This window comes from Antedon mediterranea, chromosome 11 (genome assembly GCF_964355755.1).
Source record: "Antedon mediterranea chromosome 11, ecAntMedi1.1, whole genome shotgun sequence".
Taxonomy (NCBI): domain Eukaryota; kingdom Metazoa; phylum Echinodermata; class Crinoidea; order Comatulida; family Antedonidae; genus Antedon; species Antedon mediterranea.
Window position 1 is genome coordinate 10,372,063 of NC_092680.1, and position 19,185 is coordinate 10,391,247.

The 19,185-nt window shown below is 36.6% G+C and overlaps 1 protein-coding gene across 1 annotated transcript; it reads left to right on the forward strand.

Annotated features, from left to right (window-relative positions):
• Positions 1–10,913: 10,913 nt before the first annotated feature.
• Positions 10,914–15,684, forward strand: LOC140063112 (uncharacterized). The gene is made up of 2 exons (XM_072109550.1): positions 10,914–12,513; positions 15,512–15,684. The coding sequence occupies exons 1-2, from the start codon at positions 10,914–10,916 to the stop codon at positions 15,682–15,684; spliced, it is 1,773 nt and encodes a 590-aa protein (XP_071965651.1).
• Positions 15,685–19,185: the final 3,501 nt, after the last annotated feature.

Genomic DNA, 19,185 nt, shown 5'->3' on the forward strand with positions numbered 1-19,185 from the left:
TAATCAATAATATTATACAAATAGTCGATCTGTATACAATGAATATATCTATTAATTTTAATAATTTAATAATAACTAATTATTATATTATGCTTGTAACAGTCCGAACTTTCGTGCATTCACCGTAATTTTATATGCCATGATTATGTAATTGTGATAATGCTAAAAATGGACAAAAACGGTTTCAAATGTGATTTTAAGCACTTTGATGTTTTTGTACCAAGTTTCATCGAAATGCACAAAATGGTCTAAAACGTCTCCAAATACGATATTAAGCTATTTTGTGCACTTTGATGTTTTTGTCTGAAAAGTTTTATCGAAATGCTCAAAATGGTCTAAAACGTCTCCAAATGCGATATTAAGCTATTTTGTGCACTTTGATGTTTTAGTAGGGCGGCCAATGTGAGCTTTTTCATCATGGGGGGCATTTTCTGTTAATAGCAGGCAACCATGTGGAATATATCCCTTATAGGATGACAAAAAAGATAGGGGTGGATGCCGCTCTCAAATTTTAGGTCAAAGGTCATTTTCAAGGTTATAAGGTCAAATATGGTAAAATAGAGGTTTAAGCTGTTTTCAACAACGTATAAGCTAATTAAAAGAAATGTAACCATTATTGGATCATTATTGACATATTGCTGTAGATGGTCACAAGTTCATAAATTTTTCAACTTACAAGTTTAAAGGTCATTTTCAAGGTCATAAGGTCAAATAGAGCACAGACCTGTTAATTATCGGTATTAATAATTGAAATAAACATAATTTTCATGATAGCCTGGGGCTGATGGATAGTGTGGTGTCAAAAAGACCAGAATTGTAATGGGAAGATTTTAAACTTTTTGAGTCACTCCTGGAAGGTGTTCAAGGGATGGAGAGGATGAGTCCTAGAGTATCAAAATAACCGAAACTGGAGGTCTACTGGAATGTCTTAAATTTCATTTAAAAACGGTCACAAAGGGTTTGTGGGTTGGGAGTAATGGGCGACATAGCCCATGCCAATATTCAAAATTTTTCTGGGATGGAAGGAGGTAAACGCTCTGAGGTGGGTATTTCTTCCAGCACCGATATATAATGCCTACTGGCCATCTGGGTAATGGCAAACGATTGAATCACAACCACACATGCATGCTTTTGGTAACAACTTCATCTGGCTCTTTAGTTTACATACACATGTAAAAAGTTCCAAACTGACAACTGGGTTAGGGACTTCCAAACAACCCGATTCATTTAGGCCACATACTGATCTCTGCCTGATAGTTGGCTCGTATGTTTAGGTTCTATGATGTTTGTATTCACCATAGGTGAGTTTTTTAAATTTGTGTTTCCCTAAGTGGAAATACAGTATTTAAATATTTATTAAGTAAATTGAAATACTTAATATTCAAGGGAAATTTATATCACTATAGTGTTAATGGTATATGGTCACTGAGTCTAGATGGAGGTAGCATTTCAAGACCCTCCAAAGAGTATTCTGTTATTATACAGTTATCTGTTCAAGAGTACCATATATTTGGCAATATTCAACTTTACTGTACACTGTACGTGCAAAGTCTTAGTCAATTCCATTTACAAGGAGTGGATGCGTTACAAATGATTTCCAGTATGACCTCTTCCCATAACCAGCAAATAATGACGTGCTGCAACCTGTAATGACATGGAAGCTGGTTAGATTATTCGTAATAGGTTTTCAACCATTTTATTGTTCACTATACCAGACATCGTCCATACTTTTGTACGGTTGCTATTGGAGTTACAAAGTACATATCATTATACATCAACTTCCATGTATAATTGCAAGCTCTTTGTTATTGACATAGAAGAATGTCTGAAAACGTTCTGATATTTGTTCAGATATTTGTGGCCCAAAACATATACGGAAGTACAGATTAGTACATTGGGACTATCCTTTCAATTGTGTCACTGCTTTTATCCACCCCTTTCCAATGTAATGATCAAGTACAACAAAATGACGAAATATCTAGGTAACTTGCATAAATACTTGCATAGTCACCAAAATGTTTTACTGCCATGTTTACTGAATCCTATAGTGCATGACCATCATGTTTTTAAGTTTTCTTCTGGAACTGTGGGTATTTCAACGCCATCCATCAAGATATGTGAAGTCATATTTGGTTAAAGATATTAAAATTAGGCTATGATCATACTCCAATGGGTGATCAGTAGATTTTCTGTCAGTTTTTTTGTTTTTATATACTTTATCGAAACAGTTGCCTTATAGAAATCCGCAAATGTTTAGAGCGATGCTTTCTCAGTGACTCATGGAGTTTTAAGTTCTACTGTTTTTTTCTTTCAATAAGTTGTTACTTTAAATATAAGATCTTCCTTATCATCTGTTAGGTCGAAATAATATTGTGTATTATGTGTGATTCGTGATCAGTCCGACCATGTCATGCAGAACCTATCAATGAATTACAGCGTTTCTTGTCATACCAATGATTCTATTTTGAATCGATCAATCATCCACTCAGTGTTGAGAGTCATTGGTTCTGATTAGTTTAGATAGGTAAACTTGTTTACCCTTTTAACCTCATTTCTACAACGAATCCAATCGGTTTTTAAATGTGTTGGTGGTTTCAGAAATGACAACTTCGGTTGGCTAACTATTCAAATATATAATTACTCATTATGAAAAAGTGGATCTCCTATCAGTCCTTTGTGAAATTTAGGTTTAAAAAGTCTAAGCTGATGTCCTCGTGTATTTCTGCTTAGATTGCATCCAATTTGAAGGAAGTCTTCCTTGGCTACACCCTTAAAACCTTTTGAAAATGTTCAATCAAGTCACCACGAATTCGTCTGTCATACAGGGCTGTTAGGCCAAGAAACTTTAAACGATCTTCATATGAATAAGAATGGATAGCTGGAATTTGATTTGTCGCGTGACGTTGTCCTCTTTCAAGTGCGTTTAAGTCTTTTTGGAGAAAGGGATTCCATACCTGGACACAGTATGTAACGTAATGTTTGTAAATAACGTTAAAACCGTCTTTATCCATGTGTATAAAGAACCTCTTAATTACTTAAGGAGTTTTATATCTGTAAACACCGCCAGCCAAGATAGCATGCGAAGGTCTGAAGAAGGAGAACCCATTTACCACTCCTTCCAACCTTGATAAAGTCCAATAGTTAGGGTTTTTGAAAACAAAGACTCGATACCCAGGTTTCTCTTTCGAGATTTCTTGAAACAACAAACTTAAAAAAAACTTGTATCATTGAAAGAATGAAAAAATGTTTAAATAATTACATTATAGGGGGTAAAACAAAAACATCTCAACAATAGGTCATATAGGGGTCTCTGTTTTCGAAATTTTTTCTAAAAACAAATTTCTAAATATTATTACATTATTATAGGTAATATTAATAATTTTTCTAAAAACAAATTTCTAAATATTACATTATTATAGGTAATATTAATAATATTATAGTAAAAGACCAATCTTTTGGCACATATGGCGTTTCATTTTTTCCGACAAAAATCAAAACGATGACTGGTGGAAAACATAAAAACGAAAAATTTACAACAGACTGGGAAAAGCCTATTAAAAAACTGTGTGTACTTTACAGAAATATATGAAAACAACATTTTGAGAAAATTACACTTTTATATTTAATTTCCTATGTTTTTATGTGTAAAATAAAATGTTTATCTCATAATTATTACTTTAATATGAAGCATCAGTTGATCTTCAAATATACTTTTTTGGATAGATCTGATGATGTAGATGATTTTCAGTGAATAAAAAAAAATCCTATATTTTGACCTTGTTTGACCTCTTGACCACATAAACGGACCTTAAACCCCAAAACTGAAGATGGCATCCACCCCTATCGTTTTTGTCACCCCACAAAGGATACATTCAACATGGTTGCCTGCTATTAACAAAAAATGCCCCCCAAACTTTTTATAGAGGACTTTTGTGTATTTGGCCTCTCTACTATTTTCTGTGAAAAAAGTTTTGTTAAAATGCTCAAAATGGTCTAAAACGTTTCCAAAAAGCGATTTAAAGCTATTTTGTACAATTTGATGTTTTGTGTGAAAAGTTTTATCGAAATGCTCAAAATGGTCTAAAACTCTCCAAATACGATTTTAAGCTATTTTGTGCACTTTTATGTTTTTGTGTGAAAAGTTTTATCGAAATGCTCAAAATGGTCTAAAACGTCTACAAATGCGATTTGAAGCTATTTTGTACAATTTGATGTTTTCTGTGAAAAATGTTTTGTCGAAATGCTCAAAATGGTCTAAAACGTCTCCAAATGCGATTTGAAGCTATTTTGTACAATTTGATGTTTTTGTGGGAAAAGTTTTATCGAAATGCTAGAAATGGCCAAAAACGGTTTCAAATGTGATTTTAAGCACTTTAATGTTTTTGTTTAACCAAGTTTCATCGAAATGCACAAAATGGTCTAAAACGTCTCCAAATACGATGTTAAGCTATTTTGTGCACTTTTATGTTTTTGTGTGAAAAGTTTTATCGAAATTCTCAAAATGGTCTAAAACGTCTCCAAATGCGATTTGAAACTATTTTGTACAATTTGATATTTTGTGTGAAAAAGTTCATCGAAATGCTCAAAACGGTCTGAAACGTTTCCAAATACGATATTAAGCTATTTTGTGCACTTTGATATTTTTGTGTGAAAAGTTTTATCGACATACTCAAAATGGTCTAAAACGTTTCCAAATGCGATTTTAAGCACTTTGATGTTTTTGTGTAACCAAGTTTCATCGAAATGTACAAAATGGTCTAAAACATCTCAAAGGGCGATTGGAAGCTATTTTGTACATTTTGATGTTTTGTCTGTGTAAAAGTTTTATCGAAATGCTCAAAATGGTCTAAAACGTCTTCAAATGCGATTTGAAGCTATTTTGTACAATTTGATGTTTTGTGTGAAAAAGTTTTGTTGAAATGCTTAAAATGGTCTAAAACGTCTCCAAATACGATTTTAAGCTATTTTGTGAACTTTTATGTTTTTGTGTGAACAGTTTTATCGAAATGCTCAAAATGGTCTAAAACGTCTCCAAATGCGATTTGAAGCTAATTTGTACAATTTGATGTTTTGTGTGAAAAAGTTTTATCGAAATGCTCAAAATGGTCTAAAACGTCTTCAAATGCGATTTGAAGCTATTTTGTGCACTTTGATGTTTTCTGTGAAAAAGTTTTGTTGAAATGCTTAAAATGGTCTAAAACGTCTCAAAATGCGATTTGAAGCTATTTTGTACAATTTGATGTTTTTGTTTGAAAAGTTTTATCGACATACTCAAAATGGTCTAAAACGTTTCCAAATGCGATTTTAAGCACTTTTATGTTTTTGTGTAACCAAGTTTCATCGAAATGTACAAAATGGTCTAAAACATCTCCAAGGGCGATTTGAAGCTATTTTGTACATTTTGATGTTTTGTCTGTAAAAGTTTTATCGAAATGCTCAAAATGGTCTAAAACGTCTTCAAATGCGATTTGAAGCTATTTTGTACAATTTGTTGTTTTGTGTGAAAAGTTTTATCGAAATGCTAAAAATGGTCTAAAACGTCTCCAAATGCGATTTGAAGCTTTTTTGTACAATTTGATGTTTTTGTGTGAAAGTTTTGTTAAAATGCTCAAAATGGTCTAAAACGTCTCCAAAAAGCGATTTAAAGCTATTTTGTACAATTTGATGATTTTTGTGAAAAGTTTAATCGAAATGCTAAAAACGGTTTCAAATGTGATTTTAAGCACTTTGATGTTTTTGTGTAACCAAGTTTCATCGAAATGCACAAAATGGTCTAAAACGTCTCCAAATGGGATTTGAAGCTATTTTGTACATTATGATGTTTTGTGTGAAAAAGTTTTATCGAAATGCTCAAAATGGTCTAAAACGTCTTCAAATGCGATTTGAAGCTATTTTGTACAATTTGATGTTTTTGTGAGAAAAGTTTTATCGAAATGCTAAAAATGGACAGAAACGGTTTCAAATTTGATTTTAAGCACTTTGATGTTTTTGTGTAAACAAGTTTCATCGAAATGTACAAAATGGTCTAAAACATCTCCAAGGGCGATTTGAAGCTATTTTGTACATTTTGATGTTTTGTCTGTAAAAGTTTTATCGAAATGCTCAAAATGGTCTAAAACGTCTTCAAATGCGATTTGTATATAAGACATGAGTCTGGGTGTCAGCGCCAAAAACCCAGCCTTGGATGGGTTCCCACCCAGACCAAACAAAAACCACGGACGTGACCCTTATGAACTGAACGATGAAATACGAATGTATTTCTTGAAAACAGAAGATTTCCATCTCCCAAATTGTTGAATGAGACTATCTGACATGCCTAATGACGCAGCATGTGTTGCTGCCCCAATACGAAAACTGTGGCCCTTGATTCAACCCAATAAACGACACTGCCGCTCTCAGCCGGCACGACACAAATTGTTGTGTAACCGCCTTGCCATCAAGGTGCTGAAACAAGGGACCTGTGGCAATGTGCGAGTTAGTTTGTTATTGCGGCCACTGGGCAGTACTTTTCTCTAATCCATGGTGCAAATGATACCGAAACGGGGGGTTTTCCAATTCCAGTTTTGTGGTGTCGTATTATGATTAAGGCCCCTGTTTCGTTCAGAGTTAAATCGTTGCGCTGTACTAAGTTCGAATCTTTGGCTTTAGATGCCAATTCTCCGAGCCGAAAAAAACCCTGAAACGCTGTAAGTAACAAACGATGGGGTAGTAATGGTTCTATAAACTGCAATGCATCGAGTAGCCTAATCAAGATCCCTTTTGTTATGAGAAGCCGAGAGTCCACTTTTGCCGCCCTAGAATGAATTCCGCGGATAATTTTTTGAACGAGGAACAACCCGCTAGGATCCGGTAGGCCCACTAACTTGTGTACGAACGAGATTGCAGACATGTGTGAGGAAATGGTTCCTGGTGCCAGACCTTTGTCAAATAAATGAGACAGGAAATTACACATTGTACCTACATCAAGTGGTAAGGTTACTCGTTTTCCTGACCAGGATGCCAACAGTTGCAGACTACGTCTGTAAGCCTTTCTGGTGGCTGGTGCGAGGGAGGATTCGATTAAGGAGACCGCTGTCGGTGCCAGAGCGGGATTGGCTGCTCCTTGCTGTGGGTCTATGGAGAAGCCTGTAAAATAAACTATACAAATTAATCTTGTTTAACGTAAGTAAGTTATTGAAGCAGGCTGGACTTCATGTTTTGTGCAAGTAATTTAGAAGCAGCCCAAGCTGGACTTCATCGTTCGTGACTGAGTACTTAGAAGCAGCCCAAGCTGAACTTTTCGTACTGCATAATGATCCCAGACCATTTAAATGTGAAGCAACTCATGCTGTACTTCTGTAGGATGAGCGCTAAGAGACGTATCCAATGACAATGCTTTGTTGATTTGGAGCCTAGACAGTAGGTCGGCCAACACATTTTCCTTGCCTGGAATGTGTTTTGCTTTGAACAGAATGTTGTGATTTAGGCAACAAAGCACCAAGCGTCGCAGAAGCCGCAGGAGAGTAGCGTCTTTCGCGGTTTTTTGTTAAGTATTTCGCAAACTGCTTGGTTGTCGGACCGAAATAGGATCCTCTTATTCGCGAGCCTGGGTGCCCACGTTTCCAACGCAATCACAATTGGAAACAAATCAAGTACAGCTATGGACCTGCCTAAAAATGAACACGGCCAAGGAAACGCAAACCAATCACTTCCTAAAATAGCCCCGCATCCGATTGAACCCGCCGCGTCGGTAAATAATCGGATCGTATCCGAGGTGATCCATTTTTCCGGAAGAATGAGGGCTTTGCCATTGAAATGTTTAATAAAGGTAAACCACATGTACAGATCCTGTTTCGCTTCTAAATTAAGCCTAATGAAATGGTTTGGGTGTTTTGCAAGGGAGAGGAGGTTGATGAGTTTTCGCAAAAAAGTTCGACCCGGTAGGACAATTGAACAAGCATAACTCAAGAGCCCTATTAACGATTGTAGTTCCCTTAAAGTAACTTTTTTCCTTGTTACAAATGTATCTAGAATTGATTTTATTTTCGTTACTTTTGCCTCCGGCAAGCGACATATCATGTTGATTGAATCAACTTCAATGCCGTAAATGATGATATTCTTTTATGGGTACTCCAATTCTGCGACAAAGGAATATGAAACTGGCTAATGCTTCGCGACAGGTTTTCGAATGCGCCGGGCCTACGAACCAGAAATCGTCTAAAATGTGTGAAGACTCATGAACCTGAAATTTGTTCCCCATGATCCATATTATTGCCCGACTAAATGACTCAAATATTTGGCAGGATCTGCTAGCCCCCATTGGTAGACACTTGTCAAAGTAAAGTAGACCCTCCCAACTGAAACCTAACAGATCATAGTCGTCTGGATGGATCGGGACAATGCGAAAAGCATCTTCGATATCTGCCTTGGCCATAAGGCATCCTATTCCATTGCGGAGAACAAGCATTATTACCGAATCTATTGTATCGTATGACACGGCAGAGGCTTCGGAATGGATACCGGAGTTTACAGAGACACCCCGCGGGTGTCTTGTATAATACGGAATTTTCCCGCCTCCGCCTTTGGAATGACGCCCAACGGTGATGCGACAAAATCTGAGAAAGGTGGGGAGACAAACGGGCCTGCTAGCCTTTTGCGTTGGATACCAATATTAATAAAAGTTGTGATTTGCTCCGGATGGTTAATGGCGCTAGGATGGTTGCGTGCGATTCCCAGCGGAGGGGGAGTGGTGCAACAAAGTCTGAACCCGACAGAAAATCTCGAAATTAAATTTGTAAAGAGGCGTGGTGAATAACCGGTAAAGTACGAGGCCAGCACTTTAACTTTTACTGGTGTTGGTAATGTTGCCTTGCTTGGCTGTTTGATTTCTGGCCTTGATATGTCCGAATCCAGAGGCGCGCTGTTTCCTGCAGCGGATTTTGGGATGAGGGAGGTCGCACAAGGGAAGTTGTGTTTGAAAATACAGGGATGTGCTGTGCAGGTTTTTTCTGTATGGAAGGCAAAGCAGTAGCCTTTGGGAACCCCACGAAAGGGCTGATTGAATCCCGTTCTCACCCCTGAAGTGGTCATCGGGACCGATTGATATGTTACTAGCTTTAGCATCAGTTCGGTGTGCAGTACCTCCCATTTCAAGGAGCGTTCTTGACTGGCTCTTCTGAATTGTTCATCGTATGCTCGCCATGCATTGTTCTGTGCGGTAATTGACAACTCCAAAATGTTGTTCGCATATTTTAAAATGTTAAAACATTCCTTTGGGAATTTTGCCAAAAAAATGGCTGCATAGATGTGGAACGCCTGTTGACACCAACCGAAGATAAAATGGCCGACCATAAGATAAAAAGCCTGGAGCCACAGCTAAAATAGCTGGAAATTACCCAGGAAAACCATTTCATTTCATTTCATTTATTTCGTCTCACATAATTATAACAAAAAATAACAAACAATAGAGAGAGACAGGATTCCCAAAAGCGAACTAAATCAAACTATTAAGTGGGTCTCCAAAGCAAAACATAATCATCCACCAATAAAAAACAAAATTAAAACATTAAAAACAACGTTTACCATGTAATGAGTTGGTGGTTAGGTACCGTAATACAAGATAATTTTTTTGTCAAAATTGTTTACAATTTCGAGATATGTTTTGTACCTGAGTAGAATAAATAATACGATGTGATAACAATATAAAATACAAATGATACAAGTGACTATCTTGAAAAGTTTTTGTTAAATAAATTGCATGCTATGTACATTGGTGAAAATCTGAAACGGTCTGTGGATATTTTTTCCTGTGTCAGTCTAACCCTTCCTGATCTACTTATAATGATGTCTGAATGTAATGGGTGTGATGACATAATTGTGTCAAATTTCTTAAGTATGAATATATTAAACATTTCATCTAAAGATTTCACTTCTACACCAATAACTCTGCTGGCCTTGTTTACTAATCTCTGAATTTGACTTTTACTGTTTACATTGATATGAGAAAACCAAACAATAATACAATAAGAAATGATTGATTGAACAACAGAGGAATAAAACATATGAATGAGATGAGAACTAACATTAAACCGTTTCATTTTGTATATAAAGTACATTCTCTTATTAGCCTTGGTACGGAGTTCTTTAGTGTTGCTCTCCCAATTTAGTTTATTATCAATTAATTAATTTTAAATTACTTATGACTTTCTACTATTTCAACAATTTCATTATCGATTTCAATATTTACATGATTAGTTTTATTTTTCCTTCTAAAATCGACAATAACCTCTTTAGTTTTTTTGGCATTTAGTTCAAGAAAATTTAATACTAAGTAATAGTAGAAGAATGATAATTATATAGTATAAAATAATATATCTATATATATATATAATAGTAGTAGCAGTATTAACACATATTCTTATAAAAATTATCATCAATAATTTTTTTATTTTTTATATTTACTGATGATAGAAACATTTATTTAAATACTGGCCTTTTAAAAATTTTTCTGCGTGCATCATCGCTCCTCTTACACTCCTCATATACTTGTACATGCCTGATGGACCGAGATGGACACCATCTACATGTAGATGAGACAAATCGCAGTTTAAGACCCCCTCTACATCTGTAGCCAATAACAAAGTTGTGTTTCGATAGTCTCATATTAGCCGCATTGTTGAACGGCGTGTTGGCATAGTCACGTAGCCTCCGAATAAAGGAGTGCCCAAAAAGGCATACCGTAATTGGCATGATACCTTTATAAATTAAAACAGTTACTTACAGAAACGAGGGAGAATGCGTAAAATACAGTTGAATTCTGAAGAAATCACGAATAGTTAGGATGTGATACAAAAAATTACACTCCATATATCTGACTGTGCATATTGTTATGTAAATGACCTTGTGCACTTCATGCTTGAAGATCTGCTGTTGTCATGCTAATTAGCTATAGCTCAGAGTTTCTTCATGGTTTACAGGGCTGTGTAACCAACAACAATAACAGTTGTGAACTTCTTGAAGAATCTTGCTTAATTATACAATCTTTTAAGTTGAACTCCAGTAGCTGTAGTATCCACCTATTACCAAGGAGGCCAAAAAGAAAAACCAGGCGTGGTACAAGAGCTGGGCGTGACAAACACACTAAAAACAATCTATCATTTCTGGACTTATCATCAAACTCTCTCTTATCTAAAAACAATATTAAATTTTGCAGTATTAATACAAGATCCGTTCGGAACAAAACAACAGAATTTGTGGATTTCGTTATCGAACATAATCTGGATGTTGTTGCCCTTTCGGAAACGTGGCTTAAACCAGAAGACACATCAGTTATAGGAAATATTACACCCAACGGATACTCTCTCAAACATGCTCCCCGTGCTGGTACTAAAAGAGGTGGTGGAGTTGCACTTCTTTACAAGGAAAGCATAGCGGTTAAATGTTATGACACGGGATTATTACCAAAATCATTTGAACTGCTAAATGTGGAAATAGTCAGCAATGCATCCTCAGTTTTCCTCGTAGCAGTATATCGTCCTCAAAGCAAATCAACGGGTTGCAGTCTAAATGTTTTCACTGAAGAATTCTCAACTTTGGTTGATCACTATGTATTGAAGCCGGCTCCCATACTATTCGTTGGAGACTTTAACATCCATGTGGATATGCCAAATGATGCAGATGCAATTCTTTTTCAGAATCTACTTGTAGCAAGCAGTCTTCAACAGCATGTGTCTACACCTACACACCGACATGGTCATACATTAGACTTGCTGATCACTCGTTCATCTGATCCTCCTGTTTTCTCAAACCTTAATGTCATTGATGGTATATCAGATCACTATGCAATCACATGTAATCTCCTTATCAAGAAGCCACCCGTAATCACTAAATCCATCGAAACTCGTCATTGGAATGCTATAAATTTTGAGACATTATGTAAAGATATCACACAGTCTGATCTCGGAACTTCGCTCTCAAATCTTGATTTATCAAGTAAAGTACGACTATATGTCACCACTTTGAGTGAACTTCTTGACAAACACGCACCACCGAAAAAGAGAACAGTTAAGGTCCGACCAAACACTAGTTGGTATAACAGTGACATCTATGCTGAGAAAAGAACAAAGCGTAAGCTTGAAAAGAAATGGAGAATCTCTCATCTGGAAATAGATCGTCGAGCTTACATTGCACAGAAGAGGAATGTAAATTCCATGGTAAGAAAGGCAAAGGCCAACTACTACATTGGCTTGTGTGAAGAACATGCAGCAGATCAGAAAGGACTTTTTAAAATTGTTAACCAACTCCTTCATCATCGCCAGGTATCACCTCTCCCAGATAGTCATTCTGACTTAGATCTTGCGAACAGGTTCTGTCAGTTTTTCACAGACAAGATCAAGATCATCAGAGACGACTTCAAGATTGATGACATGTCATTTAATGAGCCTGTGACAGCTGTTCATCAGCATCTCACAACATTTACACCAGCATCTCAAGATGAGATCCGCAACATTCTGATGAAATCACCAACAAAATCATGCAGGTTAGATCCAGTTCCTACTTCTATACTGAAGAAGTGTATAGACGCAGTCGTTCCAATAATAACGGAAATCATTAACCATTCTCTTAATACCGGCATAGTGCCAGATGAACTGAAAATTGCTCACGTTCGTCCTTTAATAAAAAAGCAAAACTTGGATCATAACACGCTGAAAAATTATCACCCGGTGTCGAATCTTTCTTTTCTTGGAAAGACTCTGGAGCGTGTAGTGACATCACGCATTACTCCATATCTTCAAAAGCATAATTTAAATGAGAATTACCAGTCGGCATATCGTGCATGTCATAGCACGGAGAGTTCCCTTTTAAAGGTACAGAATAATTTGTTACAAGGAATGAATGATGGGAAAATAACGCTATTGGTGTTGTTGGATTTGTCAGCAGCGTTTGATACTGTTGATCACCAAAGACTGATAACCCGTCTGAGAAATCGCATTGGCATTAATGGTGTTGCTCTTAACTGGTTCCAGTCATATCTTACAGGAAGACGTCAGCTAGTCTGTATCAATGATGCATTCTCAGATGAAGCTTGCCTGGAATATGGTGTACCACAGGGGTCAGTAATTGGGCCTGGCCAGTTTTCCATTTATACGCTTCCCCTTGGTGACATTATTCGCAAACACAGTCTACATTTCCATTTCTATGCAGATGATACACAGATTTATGTGTCAGTAAATCCAGTGCAAAGGGATGCTGCTGCAGCAATCAGTAAGATGGAAGCCTGTATAGAAGATGTTCGCAATTGGATGACAACAAATTACCTAAAGTTGAATGATGGAAAGACAGAGTTTATTATCGTCGGGTCTAAATGTAACATCTCCAAAATCAACATCACACATATCAGAATCGGAAACTCTAACATCGCTCCCTCATCGGTGGTCCGGAATCTGGGAATCATGCTGGATAGTAATCTCACTATGGAAGCACAAATAACAACGGTATCCAAAGCAGCATGCATATCGATTAGGAACCTTGGTCGTATTCGCGGTAATCTTAACAAGAAAACAGCTGAATTGATTGTACACTCATTTGTCACTTCTAAAATTGACATTGGTAATGCCTTGTTGTTTGGCATACCAAAATCTCAAATACAACGTTTGCAGCGCTTATTTATCTGACCTTGTGGATCGTTAAGAATCATCCCGCAGAGGCCTACGATCATTGTCACAAAACCTTCTTCAAGAGCGTAGAGTGAAAAATCAATGGGGTCAGAGATCTTTTTACTTTGCGGCCGCAAGTGTATGGAACAGCTTACCAGCAACAGTTAAATGCTCAACTAGTCTAAACAGTTTCAAGACCAACCTAAAGACGTCGCTATTCGCTGATGTTCTCACACGTTGTTAATGCACAAAGCGCCATGAGCGCCACATGGGTGGAGGATACCGGCGCTATATAAGTTTTCATTTATTATTATTATTATTATATATGTAATGACAACGTTGAAATGGAATTTGAAAATTGAGTTTTGACGCAGGACATAGGTTTAGTCTTAATTAAAACAAAGGAGAGGATTAAACCACATGCGCCGCCGCTTATAAAGCCACTCCAGCGATATGTTATGCATGACTTGGTAAATGAAGCACGCTCTATCAGGAATTACAATTATACCTGTCTGCTAAGTGACACAAAACTATTTTCCTATATGCTTCGGAAAATTCTCTTTGTGCACTTTGATGTTTTTGTGTGAATAAGTTTTATCGAAATGTTCGAAATGGTCTAAAACGGTTTCAAATGTGATTTAAAGCACTTTGATGTTTTTGTGTAACCAAGTTTCATCGAAATGCACAAATATGGTCTAAAACATCTCCAAAAACGATATTAAGCTATTTTGTGCACTTTGATGTCTTTGTGTGAAAAGTTTTATCGAAATGTTCAAAATGGTCTAAAACTGTTTCAAATGTGAAAAAAAAAAAAAAAAACATTAGGTGGCAAGGGTCAAAATTTCGAATTGGCTGATATTTTGCACATTGGTAGACCTTGACATAAGTAAACCTCATGTGTAGTTTGTTTGGTAAAATATTGCTTAGTTTTCTAGAAAATCGAAAAATAACGATTTTCGGCCAATTTTGTTAATTTTTGGTGTATAATTTACATTAAGTTTAACAGCCTCTTGAAGCCAAACGTAGCAATCTAGCGTTTTAATATTTTACACTTACGTTAACTAGCATCTTGACAATAATTTAGTAAAGTTTAAAAAAATTTGATGACATTTTAAGATTTTTACTAATTAATTACTAATTAGCATATATAAAACTCTTAAAAAGTAGGTTAAAAACAAAGGCGTTTTTTTTTCATGTGCGACGAATTTTTTTTAAATAAAAAAATCATCAATCTAAAGTTTAGATACTAATATTTATGAATCAAGTAAAACAAATTTGGGGAAACTATTTTGCGCTCTGCGCCAGAGCAGCAAAGTTGTAAGAAATTCAAAGATTTTATCTGTCGGCAAGATCAATCAGATGTACCTATTGTTATCTATTTAGCAATCTAAGTCGCTTTGAGCCAAACTTTTATTACGCGAAACAAACTTGAAAGATAAACTGAAAGTTCCTGGAATAATTTTGAGTTAAGTTTCAATTTAAACACAAACTAAAAATACGTTTCTGGTAAAATTTCAATTACTAACCAATATACGAAATTAAGCAATTAACTAAAAATCACTCGCTTATGCTTTGTCAAACCATATTATTATAATTATTCCATCCTCTCATAGTTTATATAGGATAAAACTGAAAAACACATTTGTTTTAACTTGTTATCGTTTTCCTGTTTGTCGAACCTGGTCGAACTTACTCAACGAGAATGTTTCAAAACATTAACCACAGTAGACAAAACACTGCATATATTCGATAGACAACTATATCTTCATTGGCGTTGACAACGGAACTGATTTATTATCCATTTTAGTTTATGTCTTACAATGTAAAGACGTGTTGAAAATAATTTTTATATATAATTATTGTCTGATGGCTTCAAGTTCAAACAAGATGGAGATTTCATGTTCTTTTAAATCGGTTGTTGGCGGAGCTTGTGGATTCGATAGAAAAGACCGCAAACAGAGCACTGGAGTTCTACCTTTACAAGCATGCCAGAAGGAAATCGCTGCACACAGATACATGTTTAGGTTTACGAGCATCGATAGTGAGGTAGACCTAATTCTTAGTCGAGCAGCAATGTTTATCTTGCCCGCTGATATACATAGTTGGACTGTTTGTCCCTTGCATCGATCGGAACTTGGCTTAGGTTGGTCTCGAGGAAATAACAACAGATGTAGAGTGCCGCCTGATCTCTCTAATCACATCCAAAGCAAGGAAAAGGGACCTAAGTGCGATAGGGGTATTAGCAAAGAAGATTCGCAACTGTTACGGGCTCGCTCGTTAGGCTGAAACCAACAATAAGAACATAACAAAATACGTTGTAGTTGTCGTCCATCTTTATTCCTCTCTTCTCTTTTACTCTAGAGGGCTCACTTCTGTGTGACAAACCCATCACACACCCCCACTTAAAGAAAGTTTGATATGATTAAACTTATAACGGTTTACTATAACATCTTAAATCTTTTCTTATACAGTAGTTATTTTAACAGGTCGTTGATATGAATTTACTTCAACTGCTTCTTTAAAATTTCACAAGTTCTAATTACTTTAAATCCGTGTATGCCATTAATGCATCACTCTATCACAACTAACATATTATAATTAAATAAACACTTTTAAAATCACCAAAACTTTTGAAATCATTTCATGCAAGTTTTATCTAAACTCTTGACAAAGCGTCAGCTACAACGTTGTCTTTTCCTCTGATATGATGAATTTCCAGATTCATTTCTTGAACTGCTAAGCTCCATCTCAACAGGCGTTGATTCTTGTCCTTCATTCTTGCCAAGAACGTTAATGGGTTGTGGTCAGTCCAAACTACAATTGGAAACGGGGTAGATCCAAGATACACTTCAAAGTGCTTTAACGCTGACATCAAAGCCAATGTCTCCTTCTCAACAGTAGAATAACGTTTCTCATGCTGGTTGAATTTTCTTGAGTAGAAACACACAGGCTTGTCAACACCATTCTCGTCTGTTTGCGCCAACACAGCACCAGAACCTACATCACTGGCATCAATCATCAACGAGAACTGTTTATCAAATTGTGGAGCCATCAACACCGGTTCGTTTGATAACATCGCTTTAACTTTAATGAACGCATTATTGCATTCCTCCAACCACACAAAGCTCGCATTCTTTTTCAGCAGATTCGTTAATGGAGCTACAAGCGTTGAGAAACTTCTGCAAAAACGTCGATAAAACCCAGCCATTCCCAGGAACCGCATTAACTCCTGCTAACTCTTTGGAACTGGGAAATCACAGACTGCCTTAATCTTAGCACTTAATGGTTTCACTTTTCCGCAACCAACTTTATGACCTAAGAACACAATTTCTGCACAGGAAAACTCGCTTTTCACCAAATTTACTGTCAACTTCGCAGCTGTCAACCAGTCAAACAATGCCTTAATTCTCTGCACATGCACATCCCATGTATCACTATAAACAACCAAATCGTCTATATAAGCTTCACAGCCCTCCAACCCTGAAATTATACCATTAACCAATCTCTGGAACGTGGCTGGTGCATTCTTTAAACCGAAAGGCATGACTTTATACTGATAAAGACCCATGGGAGTTACAAAACCTGACACTTCTTTCGCACGCTCTGTTAAAGGAATTTGCCAGTAACCCTTTAGAAGATCAAATTTACTGACAAACTTAGCACTACCCACACGATCAATACAGTCATCTATCCTCGGTATGGGATATGAATCTGTAGTAGATTTGGCATTAACCTTCCGATAATCAGTACAAAAACGATAAGATTTATCTGGCTTCGGAACTAATATACATGGAGAACTCCAAGCACTGCAACTAGGCTCGATTATATCATTCTTAATCATGTATTAAATCAATCTCATTTTGTAATATCTTCATCTTGAACGAATTTGCTCTATATGGATTTTGTTTTATTGGTGAACAATCAGCTGTCTTAACATCATGCTCCACTAAGTTCGTTCGACCTGGAACATCCGAAAACAACTGCAGATTTCCAAATATCAAACTAACAAATTCAACCTTACGATCACGAGATAAATGACCAACTTTCTCTTCAATGTTTGCAAGAACATCTGAATTACTGAACTTAACACATGTATCAGGATCACCAAACTCTTCAGAATTCTCTTCAACAACACACGCAACTGGTGTTGACGTACAGGTATCACTATTATTTCTCACTGTGTATGGTTTCAACATGTTTATATGACACAGTCGCTTCTTCTTACGCCTATCTGGAGTATCTAACACATAGTTAACTTCTCCTACTCTTTCTAATACTTTGTAAGGACCAGCAAATATGGCAGATAATGGTTGACTGGGAAGAGGCAACATAACTAACACTTCATCACCTGAACTAAAGCTTCTCTTTTCTGATTTCCTATCAAACAATCTCTTCATTTTACCCTGAGCCTTCACAAGATTCTTTCTAGCCATCTCACGAGCACGATTTAATCGATCACGAAATTCAGACACATAATCTAGTATCGATACAGACTCTTCTGCATTCCCTAACAGCCTTTCTTTGACTATTTTAAGAGGGCCTCGGACCGAATGACCATACACCAACTCAAATGGGCTAAACCCTAAGGACTCTTGCACTGTTTCACGAACAGCGAATAACAATAAGGGAACTTCCTCATCCCATTCCTTTTCACATTGAAAACAATAGGTTTTAAGCATATTCTTAAGTGTTTGATGAAATCTCTCAAGTGCCCCTTGAGACTGTGGATGGCAAGCACTTGAACTTATATGGGCAACACCTAACTGCTCTAAGACTTGTTTAAATATCTTTGACATGAAGTTTGATCTTTGATCGGACTGAACAGCTTTAGGCAATCCTACCCATGTAAAGAATTTCACCAATGCTTTAACAACATTCTTAGCTGTAATACGCCTAAGAGGAATTGCTTCTGGAAACCTACTTGATGCACACATTATTGTTAATAGATACTCATTTCCATTTTTAGTACGTGGTAATGGTCCCACACAATCAACAATAACCCTTGAAAATGGTTCACCGAATGCAGGAATAGGCTTAAGTGGGGCTACTGGAACCTTTGATTAGGCTTCCCCACTACCTGACACGCATGACAGGATTTACAATAGTTAGACACATCTTTTCTAAGACTTGGCCAAAAGAAATGCCTGAGAATTTTGTCTACCGTTTTATTGACACCTAAATGCCCTGAAAGAGGATCATCATGCGCAATACCAATAATATCCTGATGGTATCCACTAGGAATAACTATCTGGTGAATCTCATTCCAAAAATCACTACTTGGAATATCTGGTGGCCTCCACTTACGCATAAGTATGCCATCCTTTATATAATAACAAACAGGAACAATAGACATTTCCTCTACAGAAAGAGCTTTCTGACCAAATGACACCAAATCAGGATCTTTACTCTGCTCTTCCACTAACCTGGACCGATTGAGAACTGTCGGACCGAAATCACACACTTTTGGGTGCTGTTGTTCAGCCTGGGCAGTGTGTGACTCGGTACCTGAGCAGACAGCCTCTTGGGAAACGCGATCCGTAATGTCTCCGTA

What these genes read in the sequence shown, in the direction of transcription:
- LOC140063112 (XM_072109550.1), top strand. Translation starts at nt 10,914, where the DNA reads ATGCTAATTAGCTATAGCTCAGAGTTTCTTCATGGTTTACAGGGCTGT. An exon ending in GAAATCACCAACAAAATCAT is followed by an intron (nt 12,514 to 15,511) that starts GCAGGTTAGATC and finishes GATGGCTTCAAG; the next exon opens with TTCAAACAAGATGGAGATTT.